Genomic DNA, 23,591 nt, shown 5'->3' on the forward strand with positions numbered 1-23,591 from the left:
CTAATCCATGACACTCTTGGAACATCTGGAAATCAAAAGATGTCAGAGGAGAGTGGAGAATTTTTTATCCTTATTAGTTTAAATATTTGGGAGTTATTTGGATCTACTGTTCTGAAATAGTTTATTGATGTTTAGAAAATGTTTTAAAATGTTATATATTTTAAATAAATAGATGTTTATCTAGCTCTCAGCTGTTTTGAAATGTTCATTCTTTTCATTACTATTATGATTGAGGTTTTATATTAATATTGTTTGATGTTTTATAATTATTTGGATTCTCTTTTTCCATGGTAATGTTTTTTGTTTTACAGGGTCTGGCTTTTTGCAGTTTCCAATTTAGTTTTCGTTTGCACAAAGAAACATAGAAATATGACAGCAGAAAAAGACCATATGGCCCAGCTACTGTTTAATTTAGCTTTATAATTCCCATCATTTCCTTAGAGATCCAGTTTTTAACCAATGCCTTCTTGAATTCAGATATTGTTTTTATCTCTACCATCTCCACTGGAAGACTGTTCCCTGCATCCACTACCCTCTCTGTAAATAAATATTTCCTAAGATTTCTCCTGAATTTACCCCTTTTCACCCTCATCCCATGACCCCTTATTCTAGAGCCTCCTTTCCATTGAAAGAGTCTTGCCTCCTGTACAAGGAAATCTTTGAATTAAATGTCTCTGTCATATCTCCCCTATCTCTCCTTTCCTCTAGGTATACATATTTAGATCTTTAAGTCTATCCCCATATGCTTTAGAATGAAGACCACTGATCATTTTTGTTGCCACTCTCTGGACCGACTCCATCCTGTTTATATCCTTTTGAAGAATTGTACACAGTATTCCAAGTGATCTCTCACCAGATGCCTGTACAAGGGCAATATCACCTCCCTTTTTCTGCTGACCATTCCTCTCTCTATTCAGCCATGCAGCTTTCTGGCTTTTACCCTCACTTTATCCACCTGTTTGGCCACCTTAAACTCATTGATTCCATTTCCACTCTTCCTTTGTGCATAGAAGAATTTCATCTCGAATACTGTACTTCTCCCTTGGGTTTTTGCTACCTAAGGGCCAGATTCATCAAGGTATTTTCCTATAGACATAGAATGGGAGAAAAGCCTTAGTGAAACAGGCAGTAAATGCATTACTCTGCGTTTTTAAGCATTAAATCTTAGCTGCCAGACTTAGTCCATTCCTTGAGCTTTGTTAGATCCCTCCTGTTTTTCACACCTTCCAAGCTATTCACCCTATTAGAGATTTTATTTTATCATCATTGGCAAAAAGAAACCTTTCCTGACAATCCTTCCACTATGTTGCTCATGAAAATATTGAAAAAACCGGTCCCAGGTCTTATTCATGAGGCATAGTCCCTGAGGCACAGTGCTAGTAACACTCCCCTCTTCAGAAAAAAATCCATTTACCACTACCCTTTTTCGCCTCCCACTCAGTCAGTTTCTAACCCACTCAGTCTCTCTAGGTCCCATACCAAGGGCGTTCAATTTATTTACAAGTCTCCTATGCGGAACCATGTCAAAGGCCTTACTGAAATCCAAGTACACTATATCTAGCACTCTGTGGTCTCCCAATCAAAGAAATTGATCAGATTCATCTGACAAGATTTACATTTGGTAAACCATGCTGCCTAAGATCTTGCAATCAATTGCATTCCAAAAACTGCACTATCCTCTGTTTTAGCAGCGATTCCATTAATTTGTTCACCACAGAGGTCAGACTAATTGGTCTGTAGTTTCCAACTTCCACGTTTATGAATAGAAACCACATCCACCCGTTTCCAGTCCACCAGAATTACTCCATACTAAAGAAGCACTATAAAGATCAGCTAGTGGAGCTACTAGGATATCTCTAAAGTTCCCATAGTACCCTTGGATGTATCCCATCCGGCCCCATCAACTTATTTATTTTAAGTTTGGATAGCTCCTCACGAACACACTGTTATGAAAATTGATTGAGGTTTACCTCACTTCCAATCTTATTTGTGTATATTTTATGTGGCCCGGTTCCAGGCCCTTCTACAGTGAACACTTAACAGAAATATGTTAAGCAATTTCATTTTTTACTCATCAGCCTTTACGTATTCCTCCCCTTCACCTTTGAGTCTCGCCATGCCTCTTTTGTACTTTCTTCTATCACTAAAATATCTAAAAAAAAAAAAAAAAAGACTTGACCCCCCTCGAATTTATTTTTATCTTCTATTTGAATTTATTCATTCCTGATTAATTTTCCAACTTCTCTTAATTTTTCCAGATATTGTTGCCTGTTTTCCTCTTTCTGCGATCTCTTGTAATCTCTTACTCTAACATTTTCTCCCTTATGTTTCTATTTATACTTTATGATCTCTTTATTCTGTATTTGGTCAGAGTCTTTCTGTGTTCTGCATAGTTGACCAAACTGAGGTATTCTGCTTTATTTGTAGCGATTTATAGCAGCTTGACTTGCTCTGTTTTCCTAAGAGGAGGTGTATTGGTGTTTTAGGGCCTGGTATATTTACAGTGTTGCTTTTTCATAGGTAGGGTAGTTTGAGTGCTGGCAGTTATTGGTGTTTTGGTGTGGGAGGTTTACTGTTTTGTAACTGTAGTTCAGTTTGTTCATGGCTTTCTAAGGACCAAGCCCAAATCCAACACACATTATATTAGGTCTAAGACTATAAAGGTTTCAAGTGTCTTTTTGCTTTTTTTTGCAGGGTTTTCTGGTTTGCAGCACAGAAGTACATTTAAATATAAAGCACATGTTGGAAGTGATATTTTTACCTCAGAAGACTTTACTTTGAATGTCCCTTTTTCATATAAAATCTGTTATGTGGGGAGGGGGTGCACAGCTTTAAAGTTTGTCTAGGGTACCTAATACCCTTGCACTGGCTCTATATAAATAAGCATAAAGGGTTTATTTGGTTTTCATGAGATACACAGGACCTCAAAGCCGTATTTTTAAACCACAGGATATAAATATTTGCAGAAATAAAAAAAATATCAAATTTGAATGTATCAAACGCCCAATGAACAGAACTCTTAGGACATGGGAAGACAATAATCAAAGCCATTTCCATAAATAAAATACTATTTTACCCAAATAAATGGTATTTTTTATTACCTACCCTCTATGTGGGGAAAGATTCCTGTGCATGTCAGCAATGTGGGTACTTTTATCCTCATATTTTCAGTCGTTCCTGGGCTGGGGTTTGGTTGGAGAAAACTCACACAAAAGTAGCTCTGAAGAATTGATCCTAATCATGTAATTTTACTTAAAGAAAATAAAAGTACCCACATGAACAGCAGGCACGTGTTTGCACAGGTAGTTTTGCTTTGATAATTGTGGCAAACCCAGCAGGTAAAAACTACCTGTGAAATTTTCCAAAAGGCAGGCAGTTTGAATACTGCTTTCCGAATGCACTATGCATGGATTAAAGGTCCATATTCAAATGGTATATCTGGCAAAATTTGGCACTTAGGAAAATAAATCGTGGATTTTAAAAATCTCGTTGTGTCGACTGCCACTGATTTATCTGGCAAGTTTTTAGCCCGATAAAACCTACCTGGATAAATTGGAGGCATTCCCAAAGTATTCCAGGGCAGGGCTAACTTATCTGGACAATGCCGATATCCAGGTAAGTTATCGGGGGTAAGCCTGGTTGTGCTGCAGGGCAGCCCCAAATTTATCCAGTTTAAGCTATCTGGATAAGTTTACCAGGGTTACATACCTGGACACCCTGCAGCTGAATTATTATATTATGCCTCTATGTATGTAAATTATTTTTTGTGTTCACAACAATGCAAAAGTATCTGCAAGACATTTGCATGAGAAGGCCAATCACCTTATTAGTGCTATTCCAGCACACATCACTTTACAGATAGAGAAAAAGAACTTTGCATTAACTTCTTGGAATTTTGGAATACATGGATTTTTCTTGCTGAATACTTTTTCAAAATATACTGAAATGCTTTTTTCTAGGTTTTTGAAGTGCTGATCCTATTTCAGATACCTGTTGCATAGCTACATTCACATTGGTAGAACATTTCAAAAGATTAACAAAGGCTTGTTGCTCTAAATCATCTGTACAAAGTTATGGCAATGTGCTTCCTTCACCACAGTGTTGCATGCTGATATACTAGAATTACAGGATTGTAATTGCATGTTTAAAATGTTCATGGCAATTTCTGTAGGCAAGAATAACACACCTGTATTGCTACATACTCCTGTTGCATTCATCAACATTTCATGTGCAATCACAAGACCCAGGGCTTTCACACAGCACAACGGCTGCTTGATCTGTACTTCCAAAGCTCCTACACATTTAGTGCTGGGCTTTTGTTCTATCACTATGATGCATACTGAGACATAATATTGCAATTACCCATTTTGTTAGAAATTTATTAATTTATTTTCAAGAACAAGCAATTGCATACCTGTCAAGCTGTGTTAGTATATAGACACTTGATTGCATTTTCATCTTCATTTTTATAGGCTTTTGGGCTTAGCTCATTGATTTGGTTTTAACTATTGATAGGATGTTTTGTTCTTAGTTTTATTTTATATCTTGTTACTTTAGACAGTTTCAATTATAGTCATTCTTCAGAAGTTGATAATTTTTCATATTTGGCAAAAATATGGCCATTTTCCCATGTTCAGCTAACTACTGTATAATAAAGAGGAAAGTTTCCCGGTACCTACATCACTGGTATGCAAATTGAGCTCCACCCTTCTCCTTCCCTGTACTCGCCAGCTCCACCGCTCTCTCTGTATGGAAATTGAGCTCTGCCCTTTTTTCTTCCTGTATTCTCTAGCTCTGCCCACTCTCCAACTCCACCTCCCCCCCCCCCCCCTCTCTGTATTGTTCAATGCCACTCTCCTATCACACAGTACACCTCTACACTCTCTACGACCACACATGTCAATTATGCATGTCCTATACTTCACTTGGACGGGCTTTTACTGCTAGTCTTCTATAATACATTTGAATCAAGTGTTCAGACATTTCCTTCCTTATTCTCACCTATTCTAGGGATTACCCAAATAAAAAAGAATTACTACCTGAATCACTACCAACAATATTATAGATTTTCAGGTTAATGACCAATCCAAGAAGAAATATATCTCTTACTTAAAAATAATTCTACAGCAGGAGTTCTAAAACCAGTCCTCATGGCACACATAGCCAATTAGGTTTTCAGGATATCCATAATGAAATAGATCTGCATACACTGCCTCCATTGTATGCAAATCTGCCTCATACATATTTATTGTGGTTATCCTGTAAACTTGACTGGTTAGAAGTGTCCCATGGACTAGGATTGAAACCCCTGCCTTAGAAGTTTGAACACATATTAAGCTAGAAATGAACAGATATACTATTATCATGCATGCTATTCTGAGATCCAAAACATGACATGTGAAAACAATTTGGATCCGATGTATTAAGGGGTTTCTCCTAATTTGAGTGTACATGAACAAAATTCAATACATCTTTTTCTTTTGGTGTCATTATGGAAAGAGAAGACATTGCTTTAGGTTATAAAATGAGGCAAAGACCTACATTTTCAAATTTATTTATTTATGCATTTTATATACCGTCATTCCAAAAGAAGATCACAACGGTTTACAAAAGCAACATTCACATTATAGGTCCACACAACGTCAGAACATGCAACATTCACATTGTAAGTCAACACAACATCAAAACATGTTAGCTACATTGTTAAATAATTCATGATGAATTAGGTTCTTTTAGGTAATCTTCATGAGGTATTCAGTGAGATGTCTTATCATGCTTTAAGTCTCTTAAAAACTATCAATCATTCATTAATCCATATCTATGTAATTAACTCAGTTGTAAATTATATAATAGATCTTATGTTGTTTTGAAGAGCCATGTTTTTAGTTCATGTTTGAAGCTCTTTCTTTCAGTGGTGAGATGTAACTCCTCAGGTAGGGAGTTCCATAGCTTGAAGCCTGCTATAGAGAACATACGATCTCTTATTTGTACAAGATGAGTGTTCCGTGGTGTAGGTACTGTTAATAGTCCTTTGTTTTGTGATCTAAGTATTCGTTGTGGTGTGTATGGTTGGAGAGTTACGCCTAATAAGCAGGATTTATTAGCATTGATTTTGTTGAAGATGAGTGTTAGTACTTTATAGTGTATTCTTGCTTGTATTGGTAGCCAGTGTAGATCTATTAGCAAAGGGGTGATGTAGTCAAATCTCCCTTTCCCTAACAGTAGTCTAGCAGAGGCATTTTGTAGTAGCTGTAATGGTTTCAGTTGACCTGAGGGTAGGCCTAGTAATAGTGAGTTACAGTAATTTAGGTTTGAGAATATTAGTGTTTATAAAACAGTTCAGAAGTCCTGGAATGTTAGGAGAGGCTCTAATCGATGTAAGATTCGTAGCTTGGTGTATCTTGATGATTTCAGATTTATTTTTGTATAGTGTTAGCTTTTGCTGTATTGATTTCATTTATGTTGAGAGATTTGCTGCTGTATTTTCAATTGATTTGTTGATAGAAATGTAGAATTGTATGTCATCAGCATATAGGAAGAAGTTGATTCCTAGATCTGCTAGTAATTTGCATAGAGGGAGCATATAGATGTTGAAGAGTATAGCCGAGAGTGCAGAGCCATGAGGAACACCTGTATCAATTGAGAATCTGTCAGATAGGACTTTCAAAGTCAAACTGGGCAACAACCTATCAGTTAGGAAGGAGGAGAATCATTTGAGTATAGTTCCATCTATTCCAATTTTTTTCATCTGATGGCATAGCAGAGTGTGGTCGACCGTGTTGAATGCTGCTGTTAAATCTAATAGTACTAAGATATAGGAATCATCATTGTTAAACCCCTGTAACACAAGGTCAATCAAAGATAAGAGTAGAGTTTCTGTCAAGTGATCTTTTCTGAATCCAAATTGGTTCGGGTATAGAATGTCATTGTCTTCTAGGTGATTTTCCAATTGTGATAATTCTGCTTTGTCCAGAACTTTTACAATAAATGGTAAGCTGGATATCGGTCTGTAATTGTCCCAATCATCGATTCTGCCATTTTTATTTTTCAGGATTGATTTGATTACTGATTGTTTCACCATACATGGGACCAGCCCTTCTGAGAGCAAGTGGTTGATTGTTGGAGTGATTACGTTATGTACAGTTTTCAAAGAACTTGCTGGAATTGGGTCTAGTGGGTAGATAGCAGGTTTAATTTTGGAGATTATTTCTGGTTTGGTTGCTAAATCGAAAGTGTTTCATGTAGGACTTCCATGATTTTCTTCATGTTCGTTTGTTAGCGAGTAAGTAGGGAATAGAGTTTTTAGTCTGTTTATTTTATTTAACAAGGAAGTGGCATATTCATTGCAGTCTTTCTCTAAGTTGTATGTTCTCCCATTGTAGGAAACAAGGTAGGGGGGGATTTAGGTAGGGCTGGGGGGTGGGTTAGATAGGGGAAGGGAGGGAAAGGTGGGGAGGGGGACCAAAAAAAAAGTTCCCTCCAAGGCCGCTCCGATTTCGGAGCGGCCTTGGAGGGAATGGGGAAAGCCATCGGGCCTCCCCTAGGGCTTGGCGCATGCAAGGTGCACATGTGTGCACCCCCTTGTGCGCGCCGACCCCAGATTTTATAACATGCACGCAGCAGCGCGCATGTTATAAAATCGGGTGTACATTTGTGCGTGCTGGGTAGTGCGCACAAATGTACCCCATGTGAGCGCAAAATTTAAAATCAGCCCCTAAATGTAAGATAGTATAGTAGCAATTTTCAAAAGCCATTTACTCGCATTAAGTGCACTTAATGTGGTAAAAGCTATTGACAATTCAATGGCTTATATTGTAACAATTATGAATAGTCCATTTACATGTGTAAAGTGCATTTCCACATGTAAAACCCAGTTTTAAGCATATAAATGCTTTTGAAAATCAGGCCCTATGGAAGCAAATTAGCATGCACAAGTTATGCCTTACAAACAGCAGATGTAATTTTGAGTGTGATGGTTTGTGCGCATTATATAATTCTCAATATGCACTTATGTATGTAAATCTGCTTTGAAATTGGTGCAATATACATTGGGTTTTGCTGACTTTCTTATGCAAGCTGAAGGTAAATTACCTTTCCTATGTCCAATTTCCATTATTACATTAATTTTTTAATTAATTTGAGGCATTTAAAATCTTCATTCTTTTATTTTCCATAACAAACTAGTTAATTTTTAGTGTGCATTAAAAAGGCATATATATATATATATGTTTGGAATGTGTGTCTATAAAATAACATTTTGCACATGATAATGCTTTTGAAAATGTAGTCCTAAATAAGTATGAGTGCGCACAAAAAACATTTAAAGGTGGATTTTAAAAGTGATGTACACACAAAGTAGCAGATGAGCGTGCAAATAGCACTTATTCATGCTAGAGCTATTTTATAAACCCTGCACATAAGCGCGTAAGTACCAGTGTACAAATAACTTTGCTCATATAAAAAAGGGGCGGATTAAGGGTAGGTCGGGGCATTCTGGGCCTGGACCAACATTTACATGCATAAATTGATATTTTATAACCTGTGAACGATGTAGGCACATAGCTGATGCCTGCACATATTTACTTCTGCTTTTTATGAGATGTAAGTGAGAATAAAACTCTTTATAGCCAAAAACTGACTGGGTAAGGGGTCTGGATAAACTGAGGGGAACACAGACCTAAGAACCAAAGGGGTCTGGATGACCTAAAGATAGACTTGGCAAACTGGTGGACTAATTGGTAAAACTGGTTATTTCTTTCCCGTGCATGTTATAAAATGTGCTTCCTTATTGTGTGTAAAAGCCGACAAGTCCTAAGGAAAATCCATGAATAAAGTTTCCTCATATAACTGCTTAAAATTAGAAGCCCTAGGTGTATCTAACTAGATAAACGACGCTTGACCGACGTGCCGCAAATGCGCAGTAGAGAGCAGCTCTACTGCGCATGTGCGGGCGAGCACGTCGGTCTTAGGCAGCGTCAAAAAAAAAAACAAACATGGCGGCAGCGGTGGTAGCAGCGGCAGCGGGCGGCAGCGGCGGCGGTAGCGGCAGCGGGCGGCGGTGGTGGGCGGCGGCGGCAGCGGGCGGCGGTAGCGGGCGGCAGCGGAGGCGGTAGCGGCGGCGGTAGCGGGCGGCAGCGGCGGCGGCAGCGGGCGGCGGTGGTGGGCGGCGGCGGCAGCGGTAGCGGGCGGCAGCAGCGGCCAGTAGCGAGGGAGGGAGGAGAGAGAGAGAGGGAGGGAGGGACGGACTGAGTGGGAGGGACGGAGAGAGAGAGTGGGAGGGAGTGACTGAGTGAGAGGGGGGGAGGGACTGAGTGAGGGGGAGTGAGTGGGACTGAGGGAGAGGGAGGGGAGGGAGTGGGACTGAGGGAGAGTGAGTGGGACTGAGTGTGAGTGAGAGGGAGGGAGAGGGGGGAGGGAGTGAGTGAGACTGAGTGGGAGGGAGGGACTGAGTGAGAGGAGAGGGAGGGTGGGGAGGAGTGGGTGGGAGGGAGGTAGGGGGTGGTGAAGAGTGAGGGGAGAGAGAATGAGGGGGAGGTGAGAGACAGAGGGATGTAGCCCGTTTTAACGGGCTTAACGGCTTGTTTTAAATAATGCGCGCACGCTGGATCTGACGATATACAAAATACCCAAATACACGAGGATTTGGTAACGCGTGCGCTCATTTTAAAGTTACCATCCCTGTGCACACTAAAACAAAATGAAATAAAAGAAAATAACATAAAAGAAAAAATGAAATTTTTTTTTTTTTACTGCACACTCCTATAGGTCAGGCACCTAGATCTTTTGAATATTCGGCTTTTAGTATTCAATTAAATATTAAAAAATGAATGTCAGCTGTTTCTACTCTTAAGAATCCTAGAATACCTTGACAGACTCAATTTACCATGTAGTACTGTTTGTCATTACAATTATGGTTATGTTATTGTTGTCAAATACCATGCTATTCATAGATGAACCATAACAGCAGCACCTTTACTTTGTCTACAGGAAAAATCTTTAGTAATTTTGTTCCATTGTATACTCACTAGGTTAAGGGAATGTCCCTTACTGAGCTCATACTGTCTCTCTCAGGCATAGATTAGAGATGGATTACTTGCTGGGAAATCTATTATAAATCCAACCAGTCTTACCTTGTAATCTGTGTCCTAGTATTGAAGTCAAGAGATCTCATAGAGCGCAAAACTTCTATGCAGCCCAAGTACTGTAAAACAAATAAATGATAAACGGTAAATAGTACTGCATCACAATGCAGTCATTTCAAATAGTTGTCTACAAACAAAACGTTTCCTTACCCAAATCTAGCAAGGCATTAGCAATAATGCTAAACAACTATAGAAAAGTCCGTATTTAAAGTCAAATGATAAGAGTACCTGCAAGAAAAGCTGTATATTGGATGTCACCAAATTATTTCCCAGCCCATATAGACTATTCTCCTTAAAAAAAACAAATGATAAACACTTATTTAAATGAAGCCACATTAGGATGAAAAGAACCTCTCGATGAGAACCATGCTCAACAGCTGCCCCTTTAAGACAAGCAAAGACATGTCAGTGCATTTAAGACAATGCTGGAAGCCAAAATCTGGATTTTATGTTTTATATTTTTAAGTACAAAAAACCAAAAAGAAGGAAATAACAAAAAGGAAGAAACTTCTCTCTTAAATACATATAGAAAACTACAGAGAGCACATAAATCTTCATGTAAATATTAATCACAATCTTTTAATCAAAATTCAACTTTAGTCAATAATAAATTCACATGATTACAGAAGATCCAGTGTGGAAATTGGACCTGCAATAATATTGTGGCCTTTTTTTATGGCTCCTAATGTCCATCTGGGATGATAGTTTATCAGAGGCTGCCAAACATGTGTAACTGTCATTCATCAGAAATGACCATTTGTTGAACTCCACCAATGAACGAAGAAACTGGTAAAAGCATGGGAAGCTCTGCTAATTAAAAGCCTTAATTATGCATTCACCTGACTATGCATGAGCTGCTGAATTATGCATAGGTGAGCTCTTGAAAAGGGGCCAGCTAGCAGCATTCTTGGCCATCGTTACCCATCTGAAGAGAAGAATGCGGCCCTTCTGAGTGCTGTGGCTTTCCACCCCTGCTGTGCCTCCTCCGAGTTACTGGGCTGAGGTGACTTGCAGAGACTAAGGATAACAGAGCAAGGTATAAGAAGAGAGCTGAACATTCGGTTGCTTCGGTGACAGTGACTGTCCTCTCTGCCTCTGTGCTGGAGACCTGCGAAGGGAGAAACCTCCTACCCAGTCCGAGAATATAAGCTACTGCCAGCTGCATGGTAAGAACCTGGGCTGCATTTTCTACCTCGTGGGTTGGTAAAGTAGAGCTTATTATTTTTATTTATTTATTTTATTTATTTATTGAGTTTTAAATACCGTCGTTCGGTTTCGCCATCACAATGGTTTACAAAGTTCCGATGTTTAACAGGGAGTTCAAAAATTCACGTGCTTGTTAACATCATCCCTCAAACCACTCCAAATACTGCAGAATTCAGCTGCCAGAATCCTTACAGGAAAAAAAAGAAACGAACACATAACACCCATTTTATCATCTCTTCACTGGCTACCTATTTCTGCACGAATTACCTACAAATCAATGACCATCATTCATAAAATCCTAAATGATGATCTTCATGGACTAAAAGGCTTAAACATAACCCCCCAAAACCCACAAAGAAACCTACACTCTAACAACGCAGGATTCTTAAACATCCCCACCTTAAGAGACGCTCATCTTTCAACTACACGAGAGAGCATTTTCCATTGCCTCCCCCAAAATTTGGAACACCCTACCTAAAGAACTGAGGACCCAGCACATCCTGAAAACATTTAAAAAAGACCTAAAAACATTTTTATTCCGCAAACTCTATTCTAACTATCTGACACCTGATCATCCCAGCCCTCAACAGAACTCGCAAGCATAATCCTCCTCTTCATGCTCTCCTGATGTACCCTCCTTTTTCACCCCTCCCTGCTCTCTCACTTGATTCATTAAGTTCATTGAAAATGTTCTCCTCACTATTCTGTTATTCAACTACTAAGAAAAAATGTTTACTGTTCACAATACTCTACTGTTCCCAACTACCATGTTAACTCCATTTGATTGTATGCTAATTGCATATTTTGTATGATAATTGCATATTTTGGAAACCGTTATGATGGCTCTACCGAATAACGGTATATAAAACTCTACAAATAAATAAATAAATAGACATAGTTATAGTAGGCGTTATAAGATAGTTCGGTTGTTGAACTGTACAGGTTAAGTTACATGCTATGGATTAGATCTACATGTTTATATGGGTTGGTAAGGAGGAAGTTATAACATAGAGTCATTGGGTGTTTTGGTAGGCTTTGGTGAACAACCAAGTCTTTAGCTCTTTGTTGAAGGTTTTTAAATTAGTTTAATCTTAGTTACTCTATAATAGATTAATCGTTTGATATGTTCCATGTAAACCGCCATCCCGGCGATAGTTATCTCTGTTACCTGTGAACCGGAGTGATATGTATTGTATACAGGAACTTCCGGTATATAAAAACCGAAAATAAATAAATAAATAAATATAAATTTTGCTGTGTTCTCAGTTCGGTTAGTGTTCAAACGTAAGTCTCTGCTAAAGAGAGGTGAGACCAGCAGAAATTAATGGTAATTTGATAAGCACCAGATGTCAGATATGCTTTTGTAACTATTGTTTTTCTTACTGCCTGTGTCCCCAGTTGCCTGTGTGTTTCCTGACATGCAGTGTTAAGCTTAGCCCTGTGTAATTTTGGAATAAAGGAGATTTGTTTTGTTTGCAGTTTGGCTAATTTTCTAACAAACAGGAGAGTCACTGGTAAATCGCAGGTACATACATAAAGGGAGGTGAGGTTATCAATCAGAGCTCTTCTCCCTAAAACTCTAGTTTTTTTAGAATAAAGTCTCCAGAAGAATGACGACATTGAGTAGGTAAATACTACGTTAAACAATTTACAAATAAAAAGGACCAAACATCTTCAAAACTTAAAAAATTAACTACAATACCTTAAAACATAACTCAGTATTTTTTGGACAACCAATATAGGCTTGTAAAGATAGGACTAATCCAATCATAGAGTTTTGTTTTAGTCAACACTTCAAGCAACAATTTAATCTACAAATTATATCTTGAGGGTGTAATCTCAAAGTCACAAAGTTGTAGAACCTTTGCATATAGATGATATTTTACAACAGATTTAAGAATTATTTCCTCATGTGATCATATATAAATGCTGAATAAAAGTTTTGATAGCACTAATCTCTGAGGTTCCCTACATTCTGGTAGCTAAATAGACCCTATGAGAGTAATTTTAAAAAGCATTAAATAAATACATAAAATTGGGTTTTATACGAGTAAATGCACAGTGCCCATGTAAGTGAGCTACTGAAAATTGCTACATTATATGCCATTGAATAGTCCATAGGATATTCACATGTAAGTGTGCTTTATGCACATAAATGGATTTTTTTTAAATTGCTACAATAGTATGTTACATTTACACCTTTTAAAATTACCCTTTATGTCTCTAAATCAAGATCCTTTGAGTTCAAAATGTTAGAGAAGATCCCTAATACCAAAGTCAAAGAACTGGTTCAACAGTAGAAGGTTACCTATAGTACCAAATGTTGCTGTTAAGTTAAGAAGCACCAAGATATAGCTCTTATCCCAATTCTGGTGTAAGTCATCTGTCAGAGCCATTTACATTGATGCAGTGCTAAACCTTCTTCAAAAATCAAATTGGTAGGAACCTAATCTGTTATTCAGTTTCAGAAATCCTTCTAAAATGAGTCATAACAGTCAATGATCTTCCCTACAAAAGGTAAGATTTAAAAACAATCTATAATTACTTGGATCTTCATTAGACAGGGATGATTTCTTCAAAATAGAGAATATAACTGCATGGGCGGATTGTAGGAAAATAGCCCGGGGGATTTTGTCAACATAGGCCCCCAAGTAATATGCCTGACACCCTTGTGCGATGTCTGTGCAGCACATGTTTCAACAGTTCCCAAAAGCATGCCAGGCTGAACCTTCAGAGGTTCATCATGTGACCTGGAGCCAAAATGTCTATAACATAAATTCCACATTCCTAAATAACTAAGTAGTAGAGCACACCCTAGAGCAGGGATGAGCAAAGTGAATTGCCTCGTCCATCCATTAAACTGGTTGGTCCCGTGTCCCTCACAAGTCTGGTTAACACAGTAAATGACAGTAGAAAAAGACCCAAGTGGTCCTTCCAGTTTGCCCAGCAAGTTTTTTTTTTGTTTGCTTTATTGCTTTTAGGGCAATAACTGCTGCTCCATGTGGGTTACCACTTTTCTTCATTTCCTTCTTTTAGCTACTGTGGATCCTCTTATCATTATCCCACACCCTTTTGAACTTCATTACTCTTCTTGTCTTCATCACTTCTTCCAGGAAGGCATTCCATGCATCCACCACCCTTGGAGAAATATCTCCTAACATTGTTCTAATCCTCTTGGAGTTTCATATCATCACCCTAGTTTTACAGATTTCTTTCCATTGGAAAAGGTTTTATTTTTGTGTATCATTAATGCCTTTCAGAAATTTAAAGGTCTGCATTATATCTCCCCTATCTCTCCTTTCCTCCAGGGTAGACATATTCAGGTCCTTCAGTTTCATCTAATATGGCTTTTGATGCAGATTCCTCACTATTTTGGTTGCCTTTATCTCAGCTGCTTCCATTTATCTCTCTTTTGAGATATAGTCTCTCTCATGTATATACTGTATATCCTGGATTCCTGACCTGCAATGGGTCACCATCTTTGTTGAGCAAAACTTCCCTAAACACTGAGCGTCTTCAGCCCAGGGTTGCCCATTACCTAGGCTTTGGAAAGGCCCAGGCCTTCAACAGGGCTCCTCTAAATGAAAGTTCAAAAATCCCAAAATTAGTCCCAGAGCAGCCACTCTGCACCTCGTATGGACAGTACAGCAGTGAAGCTCCTTTGATCTATCCTGGAGGGGTCTCAGAGGGTTTCTGAGGCTCCAGGTAGGCCCAACATCCAACTTAAGAAAATACAACCTCTCACTCTCATTCTCAACTTAGACTGCCGCCAGAGCCTATTGCAGAGCTCTGCTATAAAACTGTTGAGTAGGTGCACGCTTGAACTGAGGGGGAGTTGACATTACCTGTGGGGAGGAGCCTCACAGGTCCCCACTGTTGGAAGGCGAGGCTGGGAACAGGCAGAGACCCTCAGGACCTTCACCAGTACCAGTCCATGTTCCCCTTGGGTTGAGCCCTCGGGTGCTGAGGCCGGATGGAATTATGTGGGGTCTCTGTGATGAAGGAGGCAAGCAATGTATCTCATGGTTGAATTCCAGGCAAGGGATCGAGGCAGGTGGTGTATCTTGTGGTCAGTATCCGGTCAGGGGTCAAGTCAAGGAGGTCCAACGAAGTAAGGAGGAAGGGAAGGCAAGGAACTCAGGAAGGCAGGAACAAGCAACTCACAACTTACCAGGAGTAAGGAGACCTGTTGCCAAGGCAAAGGTTAGAAGTGGGATCCAGCCTTAAATAACCCAGAAGGGCTGACATCATTGGAGAGGACCGATGGAATTTTCCCACCGTGGGCCTTTTAAATCTCAGCTGGAAGCACACGCGCATGCCTAGGGGAGTCCCGTGCAGGAAGAGGTTGGCAGTGTCCTTGCTGCGGCGAGGGGAGCAAGATATGATGTCGGCCGGTGGCTCACAGCTGCGAGTAGGGCCGGGACAGAGGCTGGTGCCAGCAGCGGCTCTCTACTGCTGCCAGGGATCTCGGGCCAGGTCCTGCTGTAGCGAGGCTAAGTGAGTCCGGTTGCGGGGGCTCCATAGCCCGCAAGCTTAAGAAAAATCTCAGGACCAGGAGTATCCAGTACAGCTCTGCCAGTGGAAGGGCTGTCTATGAATGGGTAAGAATATAAGAACAAAATAAGTTGCCATACTAGTTCAGACCAAGGGTCCATCAAGCCCAGCATCCTGTTTCTAACAGTGGCCAATCCAGATTACAAGTACCTGGTAAGTACCCAAACATTAAGTATATCCCATGCTACTAATGCCAGTAATAGCAGTGGCTAATCCCCAAGTTAACTTTATTAATAGCAATAATGGACTTCTCCTCCAAGAACTTATCCAAACATTTTTTAAACCCAGCTACACTAACTGCCCCAACCACATCTTCTGGCAAAAATTTCAGAGCTTAATTGTACATTGAGTGAAAGAATTTTCTCTGATTTGTTTAAATGCACAACTTGCTAACTTCATGGAGTGCCCCCTAGTCCTTCTATTATCTGAAAGAGTAAATAACCGATTCACTTTTACCTATTCTAAACCTCTCATGATTTTATAGACCTCTATCATATCCCCCTCAGCCATCTCTTCTCCAAACTGAACAGCACTAATCTCTTTACTCATTCATATTAGGGGAACCATTTCATCCTCTTTATCATTTTGGTCATCCTTCTCTGTACATTCTCCAGTGCAACTATATCTTTTTAGAGATGCAGTGCCCAGTATTGCACACAGTACTTGAGGTGTGGTCTCACCATTGAGCGATACAGAGGCAGCACACTGAACAGACAATTTCAATGTAGTATTTACTATGACGCCTAGATCTTTTTCCTGCGTGGTAGCTCCTAATATGGAACCTAACATCATGTAACTACAGCATGGGTTATTTTTCCCTATATGCATCACCTTACACTTGTCCACATTAAATTTCATCTGCCATTTGGATGCCCAGTCTTCCAGTCTCGCAAGTTCCTCCTGCAATTTATCACAATCCGCTTGTGGTTTAACTACTCTGAATAATTTTATATCATCTGCAAATTTGATTAATTCACTCCTATTTCTTTCCAGATCATTTATAAATACATTGAAAAGCACAGGTCCAAGTACTGATCCCTGAGGCACTCCACTGAGAAAATTGACCATTTAATCGTACTCTGTTTCCTGTCTTTTAACCAGTTTGTAATCCATGAAAGGGCATCGCCTCCAATACCATGACTTTTTAGTTTCCTTAGAAGCCTCTCATGAGAGATTTTGTCAATTAATAAAAATCAAAATTCTCTACATCTACTGGTTCACCTTAATCCACATATTTAACCCCTTCAATAAAGTGAAGCAGATTTGTGAGGCAAGACTTCCCTTGGGTAAATCCATGCTGACTGTGTGCATTAAAACATGTCTTTCTATATGCTCTGTGATTTTGATCTTTAGAATAGTTTCTACTATTTTTCCTGGCACTGAAGTCAGGCTCACCAGTCTATAGCTTCCTGGATCACCCCTGGAGCCCTTTTTAAATATTAAGGTTATATTGGCCATTCTCCAGTCTTCAGGTACAATGGATGATTGTAATGATAGATTACAAATTTTAACTAATAGATCTGAAATTTCATTTTTTACTTCCTTCAGAACCCTGGGATGCATACCAGCCAGTCCAGGTGATTTGCCTCTCTTTAGTTTGTCAATCTGGCCTACTACATCTTCCAGGTTCACAGTGATTTGGTTTAGTTTACCCCCTGATTTGGTTTAGTTTACCCCCTGAAAACCATCCCAAGAACCAGTTTAGTGATTTGGTTTAGTTTACCCCCTGAAAACCATCCCAAGAACCAGTATCTCCCCAACATCCTCATTAGTAAACATACAAGCAAATAATTCATTTAGTCTTTCTGCAATGGCTTTATCTTCCCTAAAAGCCAACCGACTCCCTCACAGGTTTCTTGCTTCGGATATATTTTTAAAAGTTTTTATTATGAGTTTTTGCCTCTAAGGCCAACTTTATTTCAAATTCTCTCTTAGCCTGTCTTATCAATGTTTTACACTTAACTTAACAATGTTTATGCTTTATCCTATTTTCTTCAGATGAATCCATTTTCCATGCTGTCTCTCACTCACACATGCACATTTACTTTCTCACACAAACACGTTCATACATACTTATGTCTGTCTCACACTCACACAACTCATGCTGTCTCACACTCACACATACACACTTATGCTTTCTCACACTCACAAACATACATACATGCATACTCATGTTCTTTGCCTGTCATTTACACATGCACACTCATGCTGTCTTAAACACATGCTCACTATCTCTCTCACATACACAGGCACAAATGCTCTCTTTCCTCTAGAATGTTCAAGATGTAAGCAGGAACAGACTTCTTTCTTCTGTCCCACAGAGCAGCCGACACAATAGCCTTCACCTGGGCCGCATGGACCCAGCAGGTACAGCAGCCCCACAGTCATGGGGCCACTGCAACCAAAACATCATAAGATATTTTTAATCGTCCGAAGCCCGATTCACATCCCTATCCACAACGCCTTCTACATCTCTCTTCTAAAACCACTCATTCTCTTGGAATTTTTAAAGAGAAGACCTGAGCGTCAACCTCTTACCGCAGAAGAGGACATCACTTATCAGGTCAAGGATATATTGGATGTAAGAAAACGTGGAAGGCGCTGGGAGTATCTCATCTCATGGGAAGGATTTGGTCCCGAGGAGAATAGTTGGGAACCTGCAAGCAACATCTTTGACAAGGAGTTGATCAGACAACTCCACTTTTCTCATCCTAGGATACCAAAACCCCCAGGGAGGGGCCCTAAGAAGGGTGGTACTGTTACGCCCATCAGTCACAGACAGCTGCGACCACTAATGCTCACCTCTTTGTTTGCTGCATTGTCATCTATTGGAGGAGTGGCGGCCTCCGCCAGTCACCGCCAACCAGCCTGGCGTTCCCGGGACGGCATGGACACTGCCGACTGCCATCTTGCTCCAGAGATTACTTTGGTGCGCGCACATGGTGGGAACCTCGGGGGCGCCCCCTCCGGATGATGTCACCTGTCTCTTCTACTTAAGCTGGCTGGCCCTTCACTGTGACGAGTTAGCAAGGAGTTCCCTCTTGCTGAATTCTGCTCCTTGGACTTCCGGTTCCAGTTTCTACGTTGGCGTGAGACACTATGGGTACCTGCTCCTCAGGGGGCCCTATCTCATCTCTGGTTATCCGCTCCTCAGAGGACCTTCTGCCTTGGACTGCTATCAGTTCTGCTACCCGGGACCTCTCCTGGAACTACCTCCTGTGAGTAACTATTTCTACAGACTTCAACTATCTAGCCTCGTTGTGGGATTCTCTACAGTGTACCCCATATCTCGGGCCACTACCGCTTCATCCCAGAAGGAACCACTCTGGTATACCCTGCCTGCAGGGCATTACCGCACCACCGCTACAGGAACCTCATCGGGGTTCTTGCACCTCGGACAGCTTTCTCATTTCCATCACTGAGACTCATCTCCAGCAAACCCCGCTCCGTGGGCCACTACCAGATCTGCACATCTGAGTTGTTTCTTCACTACTGCAAGACTTCCTGGCATACCCCGCTCCGCGGGCCACTACCAGATCATCACATCTGAGGCATCATCCTTGGGTATACACCTCTGCTCAGAACTTTACTGTATCTCCTGCTCTAAGGGTTGTGCCTTTCTCTGCTATCAATAAAGACTCTATTCCACAGCTGTGTCTGACATTGCTGGGACTGCGCCTACTGGCGGTGAGGCTCACAGGGCTCCTTCCTGTGGGCGGAGACACCTCTCACCTAGTCTCGGCCTAGGCTTAATTTTCTGTTTTTATAAGCCCAGGGAACAGTAGGGGTCACTTCTTGTCCCTTCTCCCCTACAGTCAGTAGGCAGAGCAGAGCCTAGGGAACCATAAAAACAGCAGACTGTGTAGCCAGCAGTCATTGGGAATGCACTAGAGTGGTGGGAGGGTTGCAGAGAAGTGGAGGCAAGCTACAGGCACAGGTTGGAAGGACGTAAGCCAGGAAAAATTGCCTATGCCGTGTTGGGGAGGCTTCTGTCTGAGGTGACTGCACTGAGCTCTGAGAGAAGCAGCTGGCTCTGGAGCCAGTGAGTCTCTTAGAGAATGAGATTGGGTAAGGGAGGGGGCTGCTGCAGAATGGGGAAGGGCTGGCAGCAAGCAAGAACTTTACACCATAATGCAGCAATGATGGGCTGGGGGCACTCACTGTGTGAGAACATAAGCAGCAGTACAACAGTAGCATGTCAGAGAGAGTGTGAGACACACACACACCCATACACACTTTCAGGCCGATACAGTACGATTGGATGCGAATTTTCGACGTGCTAGCTTTATCCCTTATTCAGTAAAGGGTAATAGCGTGTCGAAACGCGCATCAAACCCCCCTCCCCCCGAACCTAATAGCGCCCGCAACATGCAAATGCATGTTGATGGCCCTATTAGGTATTCCCGCACGATTCAGTAAGTAAAATGTGCAGCCAAGCCGCACATTTTACTTTAAGAAATTAGCGCCTACCCAAAGGTAGGCGTTAATTTCTGCCGGCGCCGGGGAAGTGCACAGAAAAGCAGTAAAAACTGCATTTCTGTGCACCCTCCGACTTAATATCATGGCGATATTAAGTCGGAGGTCCCGAAAGTTAAAAAAAGAAAAAAAAATGTTGAAATAGGCCTGTGGCTCGCGGGTTGAAAACCGGACACGCAATTTTGCCGGCGTCCCGTTTCCGAACCCGTGGCTGTCAGCGGGCTCGAGAACCGATGCCGGCAAAATTGAGCGTCGGCTGTCAAACCTGCTGACAGCCGCCGCTCCTGTCCACCCGCCCTAATTTAAATAAATTAAATTACTGTATCGCGCACACAGGAGAGTGTCCTGTGCGTGCACTGGGAGACCGGGCGCTCGCCCGCTCTCCCACAATTTTTATTGTATCGGCCCGTTTATTTATTTATTTATTTTTGGTTTTTATATACCAGAAGTTCCTGTATAAAATACATATCACTCCGGTTCACAGGTAACAGAGATAACTATCGCCGGGATGGCGGTTTACATGGAACATATCGAACAATTAATCTATTATAAAATACAATCTATTATAAAATACAAACTAAGATCAACTTAGAACACATAACTAAAGCAAAATAAACATTACATTATTGCTGTAATTGCATTACATTATTGCTGTAAGACGTTTGTGAGAGAGAGTGTGTGTGTGTGTGTGTGTGTGTGTGTCTTTCTGGTTGTTAGTGTGTATGTGCCAATAAAGTTTCTGCAATCTAAAAAATCTGTTTGTGATCGAGTGTGGTGTCTGATACTGGCTGGCAGTGTCATTACTTGCAACTGGTTCAAGAGCCAGACCAGGAATCCAGAATATATCTCTATAAGACATATAAGCAGATGTGTAGGGGGACCAACCAATTTGCATGGATGGAATGGGGGCTGCAACTCTGCTCACCCATGGTCTCTATAACGTTTTCAACTTCTTAGTTATTTAGAAAAGATAACATTTATTTTGAAGATATTTTGGCTCAATTCTGCTGGGTTCTAGGGTTGACTTAGTGTGCTTTTGGGAGCTGTTGATACATGTGCTGCAGGGAAAGTGCATGAAGGCATCAGATACCCCATGGGCCAGTTTTGAAAAAATTCCCCAGGCCAATATTTTCCTACACCCCTGATAAAGTCTAATAGGTCTTAGGATGAGATCAAGTTGAAGCATCTTCCATAGAAAGTTTTGAAGCAGTAAGACTAACTTCCAGTTCTCAACCTTGCCTTCAGGTCACATCCAGCTAATCAGGTCATCTGGATATCCACAAAGAATATGACTGAGCTAAGCTGCATACAGTGAAGGCAGCGCATGCAAATCTCTCATGCAAATTCATTGTGAATATCCTAAAAACCAAACTGGTTGTGCATTTCCGGAGTACTGGATTGAGAACCCCTGAGCTAGAGTCTTCCTGTTAGAAACCTGTTCCCTGGTTCAGCTCTATCCTAATTTGGTTTTATTCCTACGTTTCATTTATTTTCCATTCCAAATATATTTTATTTCTTATAGCCTTACTTTTTGAAAACATGTTGTGTGCCTTTTATCTTGGTCATACCCTCTGTTTTCTTTAAAATTGCCTTTCATGTAGCTTTTCATGCTATAATCATGTAGCATATGCTGCCTGGCATAAATCCACTATAGAAACCATACAACTAAGGCACAGTCAAGATAGTATTTTAAACAATCTAAATAAATATTGCTGCTGCTTTAATTACTGTGCCTACGTGGTGACAGAAATGCAATATATTTTTACTATACAAAAACAACAATAACAGAAAAGCCCTATTGCTCAGTTATTACATCAATAGATTAAAATTACTCTGACTGGGTTTTTGTTTTTTTTCCATGCTTGGCTAACAATAAAAGCAGCCTTATGTAGAAAGACAAAATTCATCAAATCAAATCCACATCAAAATGCAATCTGTAGTTAAAAGCTACAGCACAATAGAATAGGCTCCAGATGAATACCAGGGTATTACTCATACTCTCCGAATAATATTGTGTACTATTTTGTTTTTTAGGTCTGTAGTGTATGTTTTCTTCCACCCTACTGTGAGTAGTTACATTCAAATACTCAGGACTGACTTGCTGTTCAGATGAGAAGCATCGGCAGTGCTTGTATGTAAAGAAATGAGCACAGAGAAAAGTCAGGGAGCAGATTATTTCTTTCTACCTGCCTTTTAAAAGAGCTATGCATGTAGAATTAGTATATATGCGTGTAAGTAGCTTATACTCGCATATATGCTATTTTATAAACATCAAAACAAGGTTTTGTGGGCACATTTAACTGAACAAAAAAAGAAGGGAATGCTCTAAGGGCATTCTGGGGCACACGTAAGAAGCTGTTTTATAAGAGATTTATGCAAATACATTAGGTACAATTTTACACCTGCAAATTGTCCCGTGCAGTTGATATCAGACATGTCCGTTGCCTGCTATTGGCTGCGTGGGAGCTCTAGGGGAAGCTCAGGGTGAACAACTAGGAGGGTCTTGATTACCTGGAGAAGGACAGGGTGAACGAGTGGAGGGAGGAAATTCTTCCACTCCATGGTCAATTACACGTGCATGTTTTAAAATATGCCAATTTCCGTTTATAAATCAAGGTTTTACGTAAGCAAGTTTTTATTTTTTCGTGCACAAAATATATGTACATATATTTAACAAACAGGAAGGAATGGTATGTCCTTTCAATGCATTGCAGGTATTCGCATGTAACCAGACATGTGCATGTTTTATAATCTGCATGTACCTGATATATGCAGTTTATAAAATATTATAATAAATCTCCTCGCAATCAGATCCACATTTATACAGGGGCCGCGCAGAGTTGTTTTAAAGTTATCCTCCCTGATTTTAATTCAAGCACGGGGAATATCCTGCAGCTGCATGCAAGAGCTCTCCCTTGGGTTTAGGCCTGGATTTTCTAGGGTTACAGACTTAGAGAATCCGGTGGTAACAGGGGGATGAAATGGGGGGGCGGGCCTGCAAAAGCCAGCAGCAATCTCACCTCCGCAGTGCTATTGCTGCCGGCTTTCTCACTCAATAGCGCCATCGTAAAAGGTGGTGCTATTGGGTGTGTTACTGGCAGTGATAAGGTGTCCAACCTTTTTGCCATCAGCGAAGTCGTCGCGGAGTCCGCCCCTACGCCACCCCAATTACTCCCCTTCTGGTGTGGACTCCACCCCGATTAGAAAATGACC

General features: G+C 40.6%; 1 protein-coding gene across 1 annotated transcript in view; it reads right to left on the minus strand.

Annotated features, from left to right (window-relative positions):
- Positions 1–23,591, minus strand: part of SHC3 (SHC adaptor protein 3) — a 311,762-nt gene that overhangs the window by 227,153 nt on the left and 61,018 nt on the right. Inside the window, exon 2 of the mRNA XM_029618404.1 lies at positions 10,131–10,201. Within this exon, the coding sequence (XP_029474264.1) occupies positions 10,131–10,201 (71 nt within the window). The remainder of the gene's footprint in view (positions 1–10,130; positions 10,202–23,591) is intronic.

This window comes from Rhinatrema bivittatum, chromosome 1 (genome assembly GCF_901001135.1).
Source record: "Rhinatrema bivittatum chromosome 1, aRhiBiv1.1, whole genome shotgun sequence".
NCBI lineage: Eukaryota > Metazoa > Chordata > Amphibia > Gymnophiona > Rhinatrematidae > Rhinatrema > Rhinatrema bivittatum.